An 18,334-nucleotide genomic window follows, 5' to 3' on the forward strand; every position below is an offset into this window, starting at 1 on the left:
GCTTAAGGAGGCGCCGCGCCCGGCCCGTCTCGCCTCGCGCCGCTCCCCGGCTTGAGCGCAGCCAAGAGGCGGCGGGCCTGGCCTTCCGCCGGCAGCGGTGCGGGTGCCCGTTGCGGGGCTTCATCGCCATGGCGTGCCCGCGCTCCATGCCCCCTGCCAGCGCCAGGAACTGCGCCGCGACGGGTCGGGACCTGGCGTGGCGGGCGAGGCTAGGATGGTAGAGAGGGCGGGACCGTGCGGGGAAGATCACGCGAGCGAGAGGAGACTGACCGGCAGGCCGGAGCGGCGGGCGGCGGCGCCTGCTACCGACGAGGCTCAGCGGAGCGCCCAACAGACCGGCAGGCAAGCAGGCGGGCCGGGCCACCTTAAGGAAGAGCCCCGCCCCGCCGGGCTGCTCATTGGCGCAGCCCTAATGGCTGGAATTGATCGCTGAAATGCAAAACTTGTTGCCGTTTCTCCTGCGCGCGGTGAGAGCGAGCGAGCGGCGAGCGCAAAAGAGGCAGGCGCGCAGGGCAGCTCCCAGCACCAGCAGCTCCACGCTGCGGAGGAAGAGCGGCCCGCCCGAGCATCCTGCGCGGCCCGCCCGAGCATCCTGCGCGGCCCGGCTCCCTGCTAGCGGAGTCCACGAGCTGGAGGTCGCCGGCGGAGCCCCGTGCAGCTGCCACCGGCCGCTCCAGCCCCGGAGAGCAGCAACTTTCCCGCAAGATGTGAGCCGGCCGCGCAGGGCGCCGTCGCCGGCTACAGCAGCCCGCTTGCCGGCCGTCATGTCCCCCTAACCTGCGGCCGAGGGAGCCAGCGAGCCGGGCCGGGAAGGAGCGGGCCGGCGGGGAGATGTTCGCGCTGGAGCAGTTCGAGCCGCAGGGCGGCGGCGGCAGGAGCGGCGTGCCGGGCGAGCGTGGCGGAGGCAGCGGCGGCGGGTTCGGGCAGGGCATCAGCTCGCACTTCAAAGCGTCGCCCTTCCACGGGGGGGCCTCCGGCGGCGGCGGCAGCAGCAGCGAGTCGGCGGCCCTCAGCGCCCTGGGCGAGCCCTCTTCGGCCATGCTGGCCATGAACCTGAACTTGCCCGGGGAGGCGTACAGTTTCCACGCCTCCCGCGGCGGGGCTCACTCGGAACTGCAACAGGCCCAGCCGGTCCACGGGTTCTTCGGCAGCCAGCAGCCTTCCCATGGCGCCCAGCAGCAACCGCCGCCGCCGGCACCCTCGCACTTCGGGGCCGGGTTCGGGCCCGAGCCTAGTGCCTCGTGCTTGCACGGCGGGCGGCTCCTCAGTTACCCGGGCAGCCAGCAAACCTTCGGGGCGGACGGCTACGAGCAACATCTGGCCGAGGGCCAGGCCAGCGGCGACGGGTTCGGGCAACAGAGGGCGGGTTCGCTCCAGGACTTCCAACCGCAACCGCACCACCACAACCCTGGCGTGCCGGCCCCTTGCCTCCCGCTGGACCAGTCGCCCAACCGCGCTGCCTCCTTCCACGGCCTGCCGGGCACCACCTCCTCGGAGCCGCACGGCCTGGACTCGCAGAGGCGCCTCCCCACCCAAGGGGCAGCCGCGGTGGAGCCCCTGGAGTACAGTTACCCAAGCAGCGAGGGTCATTTCGACTTACCCGTGTTCTCGCCGTCGGAGGCCGACGGGCAGCTGCCCCACTATGGGGCCGGCAGACAGCAAGTGCCGCCGGGCGGGGGCAACTTCCCCGGGCCCTCCTCGGCCTTACCGCGAGCCCCCGGCGGCATGGGAGGGATGGGCAAGGTCCACCCCCAGCAGCAGCAGCAGCAGCAGCACAGCGGCGTGTTCTTTGAGAGATTCGGGGGAGCTCGCAAGATGCCCGTGGGTCTGGAGCCGGGCCTGGGCGCGGGCAGGCATCCTTTAATGCAGCACCAGCAGCAGCAGCACCACCCGCCCCCCCCGCCGGGGGCCCTCCTGGCCAGGCAGAACTCCTGTCCGCCCGCCCTCCCCAGGCAGCAGCCCTGCCCCGAGGGCAGCGCCGCCAACCCAGGCCTGCAGGACAGCAGCGGCGGCGGCCCCATCTTACCAGGCCAGCACTCCCAGTTCGAGTATCCCATCCACCGGCTGGAGAACAGGACCCTGCAGCATCCCTACGGGCCGGGCGAGCCGGTGTTCAACGTCCACCACCACCACCACCCCGCGCCGGCTCAACAGCCCCCCAACCAGCGGCTGCAACACTTCGACGCGCCCCCGTACATGAACGTGGCCAAGCGGCCCCGCTTCGATTCCTGGGGCGGCGGCGGCGGCGGCATGCACGGCCCCGGCCTGGACAGCCACCTCTCGCCCTCCGCTGCAGCCTACGCGGGCTTGCCGGGAGACTTCACGCCGCCGGGAGCCGAGAGCTTCCCGCCGCCGCCTGGCGCCGACCACCAGGCGGCTCTCCAGCAGCAGCAGCGCCACAACGCCGCCCTGATGATCAAGCAGATGGCCGCCTCCCGGAGCCAGCAGCGCCTCCGCCAGCCCAGCTTGCAGCAGCTGGGCCACCATCACGGCCACCCCCACGGCGAGCCCGCTTTCGAGGGGCAGGAGGGCGCCTGGTTCCCGGCCCCGCCGCCGCCGCCACATCCGCCCGCAGCGCCGGCGAGCGCCGGAGACTTGCTCTTTCGGCCAGGGGTGGGCGGCGGTATGCCGGGTCTGGAGCCGCCTCCGCTGCGGATTCCGTCGGGGGGCGAAGGACATGTGCCCTCCCCTGGCAGCCTTCACGGCCAGTTTGGTCTGAGCCCGCCCTCGGAGCGCAGGCCGGGCCCGCCCGACTTCGCCGCCCAGCAGAGCTTCCCCTTCGGCGCGTCCGGCCGCCAGGCCGCCACGCACAGCGCCGCTCCCGCCTCCTACGGGCCCCCGACGGACTTCCAGCCCTCTGGCCCCGCGCCACCCCGGCCGCCGCCGTCCAGCAGCAAGCTGGGCGCGCTCTCGCTTGGGTCCTTCTCTAAAGGGAGCGGAGCAGGTGGCGTGGGGGGGGGCCCGGGGGGCAGCGGAGGCGGCTCCGCGGGCCCCAAGGAGAGCACCGGCCTTTTCGGGCAGAGCTGTCTGGCCGCCCTCTCCACCGCCTGCCAGAACATGATCGCCAGCCTGGGCGCGCCGAACCTCAATGTCACCTTCGGCAAGAAGGGCGCGCCGGCCGCGGTGGCCGGGGGCGTCGGGGCGGGCAGCGAGGGCGCAAAGCGCAGCAAGCTCAGCCCAGCGGAGCCCCCAGACCCGGGCACCACCGGACCCCCGCCGCCCGCCGCCGCCCCACCGCCCCCCCAAGCCGAGAGCGGCTTGTCCCCCAATTATTCGCCTGGCCCGGGCCCCGACGTCAAGGCAGGAGGTGGACGGGGCAGGGGGCGCAGGAAACGGGACAGCGGTCATGTCAGCCCGGCTGGCGGCGGCGGCGCTGCTTTCTTCGACAAGTACGGTCCAACGGCCGGGGTGGAAGGCGGGAGTCCCGGGCAGGGCGGGGAGCGAGGCGGCGGCACCCCGCATCTCCACGAGCCCCACAAGACCCTTAGCTCCCCAGCTTCCGCCTGGGCCAAAGGGGGCAGCGCGGACCTTCTACTGCCGCCGGCCCCGGAGCAGCCCGAGCTCCTGCCCACCCTGGATAAGGCCGACTCCTGCTCACCTCGTGGCGGCGGCGACTTCCCCGACGAGGCTGGTAACGAGGACGAAGTGTCCTCAAGTTCCGACAACCAGCTGGCCAAAGGCTGCCCTGCGGGTCGAAGTCCGGCCCAGGCGCGTCCGGGGGAGCACGCACTGCTGAACGGACAGAAGGCCGCCCTGGCCCAGCTCGGCCTTCACAGCGGGGGCGGCAGCAGCAATTCTACCTCTAGCCCCGACAGTTACGGCGGGGGCCCCCCCGCCAGCGCCGGCGCGCCGCTCCAGGAGGAGATCCACCCGCTGGAGATCCTCCAGGCGCAGATTCAGCTCCAGCGGCAGCAGTTCAGCATCTCCGACGACCAGCCGCTGGGCCTCAAGAACGCCAAGAAGCCCCCCGACGGCCCCGCGGCAGGAGCGGGAGGCGGCGGCGGGCAGAACGGGGACAGCGCCGAGCTGAGCAGCTGCTGCGCCGCCTCCGAGAGCGGCAAGGGCGCGATGAGCACCATCGACCTGGACTCGTTGATGGCCGAGCACTCCGCCGCCTGGTACCTGCCCGGCGACAAGGTCCTCCTGGAGGGCCAGGAAGACAAGGCCCTGGCGCCCTGGGAGAAAGCCAAGCCACAGCACCCGGGCAAAGAAGGTAGGTCTTGCAAGCGGGCGGGGCTTGGGCAGAGGCTGTTGCCAAGCGTCTCCCGGGGCTTGAACCAAGCGGAGGATCCCTCTTCTTCCAACGGAGGGACTCGCGGGCCGAGCCGGAAGGATGCTGCCCTGAGCATTTTTACTCAGAATAGAAGGGGGGGGGAGCCGCTCGCACAGACACGGCCGTGGGCGGCTGCTGTTGCTAGCGGGGAGCACGGCTGAAACCGGCAGGCCTGGTTCTCATCCGCTCTTTTGCAAAAAGCAAGCCCAGCTTGTGGGCGTTGCTGAAGGAGGCCAAGGCGGCCCATCGTCAACTTCTCCAGCGCCGACGTGCACTGGGTGGTTGTGGAAACGGCCTTCTTGGTTCCAGCCCTGGCATAAGAGGAAGCAGGCTTTGGAGAAGGAGCAGCCACAGAAATGTGTCCTAATAAAATTCTGGTTGGTCTTGTTGTGCAGGGCTACTTGCGCTTCGTTGTGCTTGAGAAGCGCGAGGACTTGTGCATCTCTTGCGCGCTATTTGTGTGATACGGGAATGTTAGTGAAGGTGGGGGAGCCCTGAATGCGTGTTCTTGCCAGGGTAACTAAGTTAAGCAGAAGCCGGTTTCAAGGCTCACGTGTGAATAATCCCTTCAGAAGTGTCCTGCCCTGCTGTGCCGGGTTTTGCACTCTCATCTCCTAAAGGTACAGGGAGGGGGGGCATTCATGTAGTGCTGACTCTCACAGCACATTTCCCTGTCTCTGTAAAAGCAGGGTGCAGGGATGCCTAATAAACTTAGGAAATTACCTAGCTGGGGGTTAAATTTGTCTGGTTAAATTTCTAGGGGACTTCATTGGAGGAGCCCCCTTCTTTTGTTCCTGTGGTGTCTGAATTCTCCCAGACCAGGTGTTTGTGTAATTAAAGTTAATAAGTCATGAAAAAGTTGAAGCAACCTACCGTGCTTAGTTTTTCATTTTTGCTCAGACTTACACCCATTGATCTTCAAGACGAGGCTGTTGCAAGACTATTTTTCAGTTAGGGTGGGACTCTTCCTCAGTGAATGGAGATGGCCCAGCAGTGGTACCTGCAGGATTGTGCCCAGTGACTTCTTGATTTCAACATTTGTATACAGCGGAAGTAATTAGATAGGTAGGCACATTGTGAAACATGACAAGTAAGGACTGGTAATTGGGGAATACTGTTTTGGCTGAGCTGGGGAGGGTCTCCTTTTGTTTTTTTGGTAGCATCTGCGCAGAACAGACGCTTTGTTCCGAGCCTTGTGTTTTTTAAGCTGTGCAGAAAGGTTTCCACGGGCTCTTTGAAAAGGTCCAAAAGGGCTCTTTGAAAAGGTCCGGGCTCGGCTGGCCTTCCTGGCTTCAGCTTTGTCGGATGTGAATGCTGCCTTTGCTGTTTATCTCCTCTTTGTTCCGCAGCTATCCATTGCAGCGAGCTTCTCTTTCACAGCCAGAGTGTTTAGCATGCACATCAGATGCTGGGAAGCTGATCAGCATTCTTCAGGCTTCATCCAGGCAAGGACATAAATTGGTTTGTTTGGGGGCCACCTTTTCCATTTTTAAATGGAGTTTCACACAGCATCCTTCCTGGCTCCTTCTTTTATTGTTTCTTGTACACAACATCTAGATCTGACTGGATCGATAGCTAGTTAGCACAAATCACAGCTCCCGTCACTTCTGCCTTGCCAGACATGCACATAAGTGCAGACACACGCACACACACATGGTCTCTGTAAGTACAATCAGAATGGAAAGTAAAGAAATAACTGTCTTAATTTGTTTCTAAGAAACACGCTGGTGAAATACTTGAGGTGTGCTTTGCTTCATATCAGCGAGGCTTTGATACTTGGGAACTTGACACATTGGCCCCAATTCGGCACAAGAGTTAGACGGGTTTAAGCCCATGATTCTCTTTTCAAATCTTTTTATTGTGATGTGTCAGGGAACTGATTCCTGTCATTGTGATGTGATTTACACCAACAGCCTTTAAAATGTCACACTAAAAATCCTTGCATGTGAGTTTTTTTAGGAGAAGGCTACCACCATTCTGTTCCTGGGTTTAAGGTTAAACTTAAGATGATGTAACTTTGCAAATGGCAAGAGTAAAAAAATGAATGTCTTATCATTCCTCCATAAGAAAGCTAACAGAGATAAGTAGAGAATGACTTCAATGGTTGGTGGTTTTACAAACCAAATATCTTAAGGTTTATGCACTTGAAGAGACAAGCAGTCTTCAGGAGGAAAAGGACAATCTTTACATTTTTTAATTTGTAACCTGATCAATATTAAAAAATCAGTCACGACCCCTAAAACAGAGCCTGCTCTCATTTGACTGCTGCAACCTTTTTTTTAACGACACCTGCTGAAATGGGGGGGAGGGGATAAACTTTCTTTTGAAATTGTTTCTGTCACAGAAATGGTACAACCTGCAGTGTCGCTATTCTGTGAGTTTGTGAATGAAAGATAATGGATTTCAGAAGCTCCAAGCTTAGAGGTAGAGGTTAGTTTGTGCCTTGTTCCTGAGGATTATTTTGGGAAGATGTGGCCGTTAAGGACTTCGGACACAGCCATCCTCCCCTTTTCCTAAGCCTAGTTGCAGATTAACATCACCTGTAGTGTAAGGACTCTCTCTTATACATCCCATATCTATTCTAATTATGGCAGTTTGCAATTTGTGAAGATTATTTCTTATTGATAATTTCAACACTGCATTTCAACTATTTATCTCATTTCTCTTTTAGATTAAAATTAGTATGTGAAGATATAACACGCACATCTGTATCTGTCAGATAATAACCTTGTTGAGCTTGTGTGTGTCAGTATTTTAATACAGATCTAATATATCATTTTGAAAACCTTTTTTTTTTAAGATTGTTTAAAGCTATAGGCAGATAAAGCAAAACCCAGGCCTTTTTATTAGAATGGCGTAGAATCTTTCTTAGTGCTTCATTGATATTCTGTCTGATTCCTGGCACAGAAGAATGGCTTTTGAGCAGCAAACATCTGATAGGATCATTTTCTATTAAAATAAACCTGGAAAGGCTGCTATCAATTCATCTATCCTCAAAATTCCATGGGATGGATGATTTGAGGAGATCTTCTGGGGTTTACAGTTTCAGGGTTACTTCACATGTGGCAGTAAACCTCTGTCAGATTTGAAAATCCTGCAAGTGTCTATTTTGCTGCTATGACTCAGATTTGGAAACTAGTGTGGAGCAAACTAAAACAGTTTTATACACGTTAGTATATACATTTTATTTCTAGATGGAATGAGTGTAAAAATATCATGTACTGGGTGGCCCTAAATTCCGTCCTGAAGTAGGCTCCCTTGCACGGTAATCCTAGACACCTTCCTAAGAAGCGAATTCCACTGACTGACTTGGAAGTGTATACCCGGCTTAAATCCAGGGGAAGTTCTTCCTATTTAGGTATATAGGATCAGGTTTGTTATGCGTATTTTTTTCTTTTTTGTAATTACCTGAACAAGCAAGGAAAGTGATACAAAGCACATTCTTTCGGTTCGGCTTCTTCTGTCCTTGTTTTGTTCATTATAACTTTTAGAGACCCATCTCAGTGTTTCCCCCCATAACACTGCCCCGTAAGAACATGTAACCTTAAATAACTTAGGTGGCTGTCAAGCAAAATGTAAATAGATGTGGTTACGCTCTGTGGCTATTGCATTTTCATTCACAGGCCTTTGCAGTATGTTTAACTACTGTTTGTTGGCTTGGCAGCATGTCACGGCATTCATAAATCTGTCATTGAAACAAGCCAGCACACAGAACAGACAGAACATTAATGGAATAACCTGTTTAGCATGAAACATTGATTTCTGGCATTAATGAAGGACGGGATGAGTGTGTTGGCCCTTGCCTTGTCTCCTTCCATCTCCTAGGATGCCCTGTGCAGTTTTTATTTTTAATGTTTCTGATTTGCATGAGGGAACAGCTTTGTTTGTAATCACTTGACTATAGCTTGCAAAAAAAATCCAAATGTCCTCAAAAACTGTATTTTGGTTGAAATTGACTTATGGTGTCATAAGAACTATTGGAAGCAAGTAAAGTGACTCATTACACTTTCATTGCAATAAAACTGAATCTCAATTGTTTGCTTTAAACGTCTGTGAGGAATTTTAACAGCATCAATAGTGTAGCTCAGTTCAGCAAGTTGTTATCTGCTATGGCCTATTGATATGAAGTATGCAACATAAATAAATGATCTGCGTTAGTGGAGTGATTTATGAGGGAAAGTCGCCTGTGGCAAGAAAGGAAGAAGATATTCATGTGCTTCTGGTCTCAGATTTAACAATCTTTAAAATTCTTATCTGTGCAGCTTTTTTAAAAAAAATCAGCAAATGCTGTTTTAGGTCATTTGATTTAATTTGGCTGATCAACACATTATGGTAGATGCTGACCATCCCTCACCAGTGAATCATTTCTCGGTCATTTGATGGGAAAAATACTTCTGGTCAGCTGTAGTCTTTTCATTTGTCTTTTGTACCTTCTATTTTCTGCATTTCTGGACATTTCTTGGGATAAAGTGTATGTAGTATATAACGGCTGGTAATGAGGAATTAGGCTGGATATGTAGAATAGTTAAAACCTTTCTTCATTTGAGCTGTTCAGTTTTTCTCCTACCTTTGTTCATGTTTAACTGTTTCTGAGAATAACGGAGGTAGTATATGTCTGTTGATTGACATTAAGGCAAATAGCCTTGCATTGAGTTAGGCTTCCTTCCCCTTTTTAAAAAAAATCTCTGCTTGTGACACTTTTCACTGTAATGTTAGGTGTAAGCTGGAGTTTTTATTTGCACATCAAATTGGGGCAAGCAAGAGAATTTTACCTCTGTTCTCAGTATACTGAAAATAAGTTATTTTGGCATTGTTGGGCCTTAACTTTGTGTAGCGTGTTAAGGTTTAATGCACTGGGAATATTCACTTTTGTATAGTGAAATCAGGTTTAGGAGAAATTGTATGTTTAGAGGTTAGTATTATTGAAAGAAGAGTGCAAATATTAGGTATCATTGAAAGGTTTTTATTTTCTGTTTACTTTTACAAATTCATAAGGCTTGAACAGAAGAGTTTTACAATCAAAAATGGCTTGTACGAGTTGCAGAGGAGACTGTTGTTGATATGTGTATGTAACATTTTATTACATTCAAATGACACTTTAGTGCTTTTCCTATAAATACGTAAGTACGTGTAGATATATAAATCTACACATGCCCAAATACTGAGCAACCACAGTCTTATCACAGTGCAGCGTTTTCACTTAACCCAAATTACATTTCATAAAATGAGCATTGCTTTGCCATTTTTTCCTGCCTACAGAATAATTATTTGGAGGCTCCCACTGTAGTTTTCTCAAGTTGTATTGTGCATTTAGAATATCTGAAGGCGATAGTAGTTGGCTGTGCCTTTGCAGCGCACTGTTTGCCTTATGGTATAAATGTGTGTTGACTAGAACAGCCTACAGTTGACTCTGGTCACAAGGAGTGAGCCTTCGATCAATGCCCTGCAATCATTTTTGTACATTAAAGAAATGTTTGGAAGAATGCTACTGTAAATATTTTTTTCCTGCTCAGAATAGGAAGATTGGCAAAAGATTCTTCAATGATACTCTTAGAAGATTTCTCTTTGATAAGCAGTGCATTTGGAATATGACTTGATAACCTACTATGGATAGGGGTTTAAATTGTATTAATTTGGGCATACAAGTTTTAGAAGTAATTATACTGACTAATACATTTAAAGGCATTGGCATTGTTTAGTAGTGTGGCTGTAGTTTTCATTAAAAATGGGTGGACAGCCTCACGTTTATTTTTAGTGGTGTATGCATGTGCGGGAAATGCCTTTTGGAGTGTCCAGTTGGGCATAAGAGCCACACCCAGAATTAAGTGCTCCCAGGTTTGCGCTAGCAGAAAACTGCCCCCTCTCACCTCTTTGGGCCCTTTTGCTGAAATTTGTCAGTCAGATTTCTCACCGCGTGACACACATTTAGAGATCTTTAGAGATTATGTGTCAGAGATCGTCAGATTCCTCTTAAATCTTAGGCCGTGTGAATTTTACCAGCTGGAGGGATAATCCATCAATTTTTAATAGCTGATTTTCTTAATGCTTCAAAGGGAACAACTTAGATGATACCGCCCTGCAAAAATATTAGCCAAAAGGCTCTAATCTTTGGCTCCTCATTTTCAAAGGATAAAAATGATGTTTAGATTTCATGTGGAAAATATGTCTCATGGACCTCAGTGGAATGTATTATTTGTTTAGGATGGAGATCCCACTTGGATGTTACAACAGATTGTATAAATTAATGCTCAGAGCTTGAGGATGTCTCCACTCCATTTTTGTTTTTAATTTTAAATAATCAACGGAAAAAGGCTTGTGACTGTGAGATACCCACTTAATTTTGATCCTAGTGCAGTGTGTGTATGTAGTACCAGAAGCTGGGGGGGGGGGTCTGTTGATTCAGAAACCTTTTCACCTTGTAGCTGGCAATAAAAATACCTAAGAGATTTTCAAGATAGGTTCTCTCAGCTTTGTTTAGGGTCAGAAGTATTAATTGGATTAATGTGTAGATTTATTGATGTTAGTAAATAAATAACATTAGCATTAGGTATTGGCCTAATCTGAGAGATTCAGTACTAAAGACTTTTGCACAAAACAGATTTTGATAGGATAATTTACTTTTGATTTGGGAGGACATTGTTTATCTCAAATAGCTGAGAAAATTGCTATCTCTTTAAATAGCATATTTTTATTTGCCTTTTTTGTTTTTTAAATTATTTTCTTTTTCTTTCCCTATCCCATTATTAAATTTGTAAATAACATAAAATGTTGCCAATACCAAGACTCTTAATATTTTAACTGCAATTATCTGTGCACTTATTCAGAAATTAAGCCTCACTGGCCAGCGGGATTTATAATTGGGTATATATAGGACTGCAGCCTTATGGTGCAATCATAATAATAAATAATAAAATTTTATTTGTTAGTCGCCTATCTGTCCAAATTCACGGACACTCTAGGCGACGTACAACAGCATGATAAAATACAATTTCCATGTCTACTTGGAAGCAAGCCCCCTTGAGTTCAGTAGGACTTGGAGTGTGTATAGGTTTGCAGCCTAAAAGTATTATTTGGTTGAAGGAAGTTACCAGTTTGACAAAAGAGCTAAATATGCTTGGAAATATGTCCTATTGGCTGTATGGGTTAGACCTACTCAGTGTAAACCCATTGAAATGAATAGACTTTGCTAACATAGGTCCATTAATTTTGGTGGGTCTACTCTGAGTAAACCTTGGTTGGACACAACCCGTTGTTTTCAATGCAAGATGTGATGGGTTGAGGGCTGCAGCTGTTGGTGTTGTCATTGTGTAATGAAAGCTCACATACTCCTTTAGGCTGTTGGTTATTCTGTGTAAATGACTTTGTTGGACACATTTAATTCCGCAACCGTTGGGATTTTAGGGTGCCTTCCTATTAGTAATCTTTCTCAAAACATAGCTTTAAAAGGCACATTAACCAGGTTTGTTTGGTATGGTGGCTTGCTTAGATTGTTTTCGCACTTCAGCATGGAAAACTACTTGTGTTTTGAGTGTCACAACACTTTCCCCTCATTTGAGGTCATATGCACAAGTAGCAAACCTCAAGGCACCTTTTGATTTAAAAGGAGCCTCTTCTGCATTGTGTGGGCAGCGCCTGCAACAAAGTCTCATGGGATTCTGGGTGGCCCTGAAGCCCTTCAGCGCATCCCACCTTCTCACAGGGCCCACTAAATGTGATATGATGGAAATTTATTGAGTGATTTCCTGACATCTTTTTCTTGGCAAAAATAGTCACGTTGACCCCAATTTGGATTGGGTCCCCAGTGCAGAGGGAGGGTTTTTAAAACCTTTTCCCTTCCTCCGATTTTCCACTTTAATTCCTTCCCTGAACTGCTGTTAGGTTTGGAGAGGAAAACATAGGAGCCCAGTGAGTCGGTGTGGCTTTCCCTTTTACTTTCCTGGGTTCACGTATATAGCACCTGAAAAAAGAGCTGCTAGGAAACTCGTGCAAAATCTGAGTTTTCTGACCAACAACCTTTCTTAAAAATCCATATTGTATCTGGTTCACCCTAGTATTTCTTCAATAAACCAAACAAAAAGGTAAACATACCTTCAGTTTGGGAGAATTTGCTGCCATTGAACGATTAAACTAAAACATGGGGGGTATGCGACCCATTCGCTGTTGCAAATATATTGAAAAGAACATGAACTATTAGCAGATGTACATGAGAACTAAATTAAGTTTTGGAGTGCCGGCGGCTCTGGTGTTTCTTCCCGCCCCCCCTTCCTTTTTGGTGTGTTCTATGATTATTCCCCATGCAATTTGCATTTTCAGGCTGGGATGGAGAGCAGAAGAAATCTCCTTTTGCATAGCACAGAAGGGGGCCCACTGAACTCGCAGGGCCTCTTGACCAGCTAGTAGTCAGCATTTCTCCATGACTTTATGCATGATCCCCAGATCAGTTAAAGCAACATCCTTTTTATTTATTCTGTGGGTCTGTGAACCTTCGGGGCTGTATCCAAGGCTCTTCAGCTTCTCAAGGCAGAGGATTGTGCTCTGAGCTAATTTTGAGTCCCATGACAATTGTGTGTATCTGTGTGGGGTTTTTTTTGGTTTATTTCAAATGTTTTGTTTTTTTAACTCTATGGGGCTGCTCAAGAGAGGATTGTAGCTCAAGTGAAACGCTAAGCAGTATTCTATATATTCCCAGTGACCAGCTGGCCAGTAAATATCAACTAGTTGCTTTTGCAGTTGGTGTCCGCAATGTGGGGTTAACTGCAAATCAGGCAGGGCTGCTGTAAGAGTATCCCAGCAGTGGAGAGAATCAGGGATGCTATTGGGAGCAAGAGCAATCTGCATACTTCTGTATTGTATGTTTGCACCATACAGTGATTCAATCTGTACTGTCTCTAACTTTGACCATTGCAGATTGTGCTCAAGCATGCTGCTGTGGAAGGGACTGTGGTAAGATTTTGTTGGATGACATTTCCCTTTTGGGGGCGTCACCCCAGCTTTCCCCTCCTCTCCAAAAAGAGAAAAATGTATTGCTATTTTGCATTTGAACTCGTGGAGAAAGGGAAAACAGAACTGACTGGGCAATTGCAAAATGGTTCCTGAGACAGACTGCATGGATCTCAAATGGACTGTTTCACCTCTTTTTGAAGGAGCTGTAAGGCAGAGCTTGACCTCCCAGTATCTCCTCTTCTTCAGAGAGATCCTCATTCCTTTATTTCAGGAACCGGCAGTTCTTTGCTTACCTGATTTTGGCTAACACACTGCTATATTGGTGGTGCTGAAAGTGTAGATAATGCAGATGAGTAATAATAGGTGTATGTAGTTCCAGTTAGCATTAACTGTCCCATCCACTTAATCCTTAGACTTCTGTATGGGTGCTTTGGGGGTGGGGGGAGAAGGGGTTAGGATGTTTCCATCCAACTAATGAACATAAGCCAGAAAAATGACTTTGAAAGCAGTGAAAGCTGTGTGGTTTGCACTTCAGGAGAGCAACTTGGGGAATCTGATTACTGCTAGCCACTAACTCTTGAATGCTGGCCTCACATTTGCTCTATGAAAGAAAGCCGATCCATTACCTGCGCTTCCCCATGGATGTGATCAGCCTGGCTGTTCTTTCGGATGATTGCAACAGCAATCGGACCAGCTCTGTGTGCTGCTTATGCAATAACTTTTCCACACTGTGGCATTTCAGGAAACGTGAGACAGTCCAAAATTCCATGCAGGGAGTGTCGTGACGACGCAGGCCTGTGCCAGCAAAAATGGTAACTCGCTCAACCCGAGTGTGATCAGAGCTGGTCTGAAATTGTGAGGTGTGCAAACTGAAATAAATGCCACTGTGTCCCTTCATTCTTTTGTTCCAGCTTACAGTCAATTTCCAGGGAATTTTTTAAAAAACTAATTTCAGCTGTCTGCAGAGTGGACAACATTTGGCTCCGCTATGAGAAGATGGCAATAGGCATTTCTAAAGTTTGGAAATGGAGCCTTCTAGATGCTCCCTCTGGCCCTTGGGGTTGCAAACAAAAATCTGGATGAACTATCTGAACGGTGGTTTCTGGTTTTCTATTAGTCTCACTCCTGGTATTTATTTATGGTATTACTAACCCATGCTTCATCAATTGGTCTTAGGGCAGAAATGCAACAGTGAAGCCGCAGCTCAGTGGTAGAGCATCTGCCTTGCATTCAGAAGGTCCCACGTTCAATTCCTGGTGTCTCCAGGAAGGTCTGGCAGAGACTGCCTGCCTGAAACCCTTGAGCACCGCTGCCTGTCAGTGTAGAAGACAATACTGAGCTAGGTGGGTGAATGGTCTGACTCAGTATATAGCAGCTTCCATAGGTACCTAAAGCAACAGCAAATCAATAAAACAATAACCATATATGCATCATAATTCAAGCATCATAAAACATCCTTATTTGGATACATAGTAATCTTGAGAGGTGAACATTCTGCTGTAGGAATCTCTTGTGGGTTGAAGGTGGTGTGTGTGAGAGAGAGATCGAGGTTCGTTAAGTCTAAATAACTTACCCACATCCTTTCATCTTGGATTATTTCTTTGAAATCAGTTTGTGTAAATGACTCAAATATTTTTGATTGCACATCGGCAGAGCTCTCCAGAACAAGCCTCTTCTGCAGTGGCATCCTGGTTGTGCCATGCTTTACCTATCTTTTTATGCCCCGAGGCTACACTCGTGTCTTTGCCAGGGAAAGGCATTTTTATTTGCCCAGGCTTTTAACTGTGTATTTAAAGACCATTGCTGTTTTCTTGGTAGGTTTTGTAGGCTCTGTTTTCTGCTCTGGTATTCTCTACTTCTGAATCTGAGTCTGATAAACGTGGTTGTGATATTTTGCAAGACATTTTATAGAGAGATCAGGTGTACATATAGGAAATAAATGAATAATTATAAAAAAAGGTAGGTGAATTAAAAAATCTGGGCAATATCAATGAAGAAAATGCTGAGGTTTTTATTTCAATTTTTGCATGACAGCAATATTTCAGAGAGATTACTTACTATTTCCAAATACAGCATACAATTAATTTTGGCTAAATGAAATATATAAAGTAGCGAAACTCTGGATTTGAATTTTGGTGGCATTGAACTTAGAACCCAAGGACCATGCAGGCTGTGTTGATGCTCTCTGAGAGATGTCTTCTACAAGGCAAAGTATCTGAAGTCGGGGGGGGGGCTGTGGTGTGACAGAAATCCAGCCTCAGCCTGAAGGAAAGGTGTGCAGGGAGTGAGAGAGGCATTCCTGAGCTTCTGCAAAATTTATGTTTCTTTATCTTCCTGCATCTTGTCTCTGGCTTTTGACTGTTTGGATCTCTACTGTCGCTCCATAGGATTGCCACAGTGAAAAGGCCACGTCTTTGATCATGATGGAGGCTATCCAGCTGAGTGAAAACAACAGCAAGGATTTACTTGTGGGGCCAACTTGTGCTGCCTCCATTTACCCCTTATCCAGATGAAGGCTTATCAGGAGAGCATTATTCATTTATTTAAAATGTTTAATACTCCAACTTTTCAGTTTGACAGCTTCCAGTGCAGCTTACAGCTGGCATTTAAAAACAGCTAAGAAAACAAAACCATAATACAAAAATTTTAAATGCAGTGAAAAATGGAAATAGACTGCCTTCAAGTTGATCCTGACTTATGGCAACCCTATGAATAGGGATTTCATGGTGAGTGGCATTCCGAGGGGGTTTACCATCGCCTCCCTCCGAGGCTAGTCCTTCCCAGCTGGCCGGGGTCTGCTCAGCTTGCCACAGCAGCATAAGCCAGCCCCTTCCTTGTCCGCAACTGCCAGCTGGGGGGCAACTGGGCTCCTTGGGACTCTGCCGCTTGCCCACGGCTGCCCAGGGGGCAGGGCACGTCACCCCTGAGCCACTCCCTGTGGGGTGATCTTTAGCTGGCCCTGGACGCCCAGGAGACACGAGCGGGGATTGGAACTCGCAGACTCTGACTCCCAGCCAGGCTCTCCTCCCCACTGGGCTAGACCAGCTGTCCTAATATGCAAGAAATACAGTGCAATAGCAGAACACCAGAGCAAGGATAGAAACCAATGCAAAAAAGGAAAAGTTCTTCACCCACTGGCAGAAGGCTCCAGGATTTGGCGGTGCCACACGGCCTCCCTGAGGAGAGCCTGCCACAGATGTGGCCTCTCCCCTGCAAAGGGCCTTTCACCGCCTGCCATGCTCCTGACCTCTGGAGGTCGAGGCACCTGGAGCAAGCCCTCGGAAGAGAACATTAGCGCTTGGACAGGCTGCCACGGGAACCTGGAGGCCTGCTGCTGGGGAAGAGCAGGCTGTGTTGTCCTTATGAGTGTGGACTGGAGTTTTGCAGTAGGGCCAGGGTAACGCTGCGAGGACTCCCACTTGAAAGGCGGCTCTTTTCCTGAGTTGTCCTTGAAATACATTTCTTCCCAGTTTTAGCCAAGTTTCTGAGATAAAGACAGCCAGGGCACTGTTTTGTGTGTATCGGACAGACTGCTTAATCTCAGGAGTCTATTATTTCTCAGAGCAGGAGGTAGAGAAATTTGATTCAGTTTACATCCAAAGGTGAACCTACCTCATGTGCACTTTCTGAAACACTACATGAACTGAAACGCAGCCGTCCTTTGGAATTCTCAGTTTCCCACATTTTGCAGTGCCGCTGTCCAGCCAAGCCATGTATACAGAAAAGCACACACCAGGCTAAAGTGTGCGTAAAATGAAAATTAATGAAAATAACATACACATATTTGCAAATAAATTTGCACTAATATAATGTAAGGCAAAATTGTGCCGGAAAGTGTCTATTGGGAGAAATTTGCGCTAAAATTCTGATTAATTTTCAGGAGAGGAGGATTTTTTTTTAAAAAAATCAGAGAGATGTGGAAATGTGGAGAAATTAGCTTAAGATTGGGAAAATAACGAACTGAGGTTGCTGGATTTCTCCATCCCTAGCGGAGGGTGGAGAGAGATGTGCCCTGCAGATGGCTGGCAATTCTTCTGGTGAAGGGCACACCCACCAAAGGCATTGAAATGCCCTTTTAAAACATATCTTTAGAAAATAATGTGGGGATTGGGAGTGGGGTGGGTCTTGCTTGCCGCCATAGATGCCAATGGGGCCCAGCTCAGTAGAAGCCCAGCTGTACTCTGCACAGACCCCTCCAGGTTGCAGCTGGCCCCACTAGGAGTGAGGAAAGGCCGCAGCCGGGGGCAGGGCATGTGCTGTGCGGTGTGCAAGGTCCCAGGTTCAGTCACCAGCATCTCTCATTAAAAGGGTCTCTTTGCCTAAGACTCCGCGAGAGTCTGAGAAGAGTGTCCTGCAACGGAATGGTCTAAAGCCCAATTCGGTATAAGGCTGCTTTGTTTGAGCCCTGGAAATCATATTATCTCCCAAACAGAAGCATTTCCTTGAAAAGAATATTTGGATCCTGGGTGGCAAATGTGCGCTAAGTGTGTGTAAACGAAGAGTCTTGGAAAGCCCCCCCCCCTTTGTGTGAGTTTATGGGCAAACTGTGTGCGATGTGCAGAAGTGTGGATGTGAGCCCTGGTTCTGTCTGGAGTTTTTTTTGTTAGTAGATGGCCGTTGAGCAGAGAAGGGACTGTTTGGGAGAGGCGGGGGGCATGCCTATTGCACTACCAGCCATTTACTTCTTCCTAAACACAGTCTCCAGTGGGATTTTGTCTTGCAGAGTTTGAAATGGGCTTTTTACTGCTTCCTTAAAATGAGTTGAGGCTGAACTGCAACACACAGTTGGCCTTGATTTGCCCTTTTCTCCTTTTGCTGCAATTTTCAAGGCTTTGCTTTAGTACACTTTGTGTGATGTTGCTGCTGGAATAGATGTCATGGGCCTGTTTCCCAAATAGTTGACACGTGTTCCTACTATCAGGAGTGCTCTGATAGTAAAAAATGCAGAGCTATTTAAAAAACACACACACACACACACAAAACATAAATGGGACATGCAGGGAAAAAACATATACATCTCTCTTCCTGGAATTAATAGCACATTCCCTCTAAATAGGCAATCTATCATTTTCAGATTTTTCACAAATAAAGTGTTCCATCTCAAAATTTAGAGCGAAA

The 18,334-nt window shown here is 49.2% G+C and overlaps 1 protein-coding gene across 1 annotated transcript in view; it reads left to right on the plus strand.

Moving 5' to 3' along the window:
* The first annotated feature begins 467 nt into the window (after positions 1-467).
* The window catches only part of MN1 (MN1 proto-oncogene, transcriptional regulator), a 46,111-nt gene continuing 28,244 nt past the window's right edge, over positions 468-18,334 (plus strand). Inside the window, exon 1 of the mRNA XM_061603104.1 lies at positions 468-4,213. Within this exon, the coding sequence (XP_061459088.1) occupies positions 832-4,213 (3,382 nt within the window). The 5' untranslated portion in view covers positions 468-831. The remainder of the gene's footprint in view (positions 4,214-18,334) is intronic.

This window comes from Rhineura floridana, chromosome 19 (assembly GCF_030035675.1).
Source record: "Rhineura floridana isolate rRhiFlo1 chromosome 19, rRhiFlo1.hap2, whole genome shotgun sequence".
NCBI lineage: Eukaryota > Metazoa > Chordata > Lepidosauria > Squamata > Rhineuridae > Rhineura > Rhineura floridana.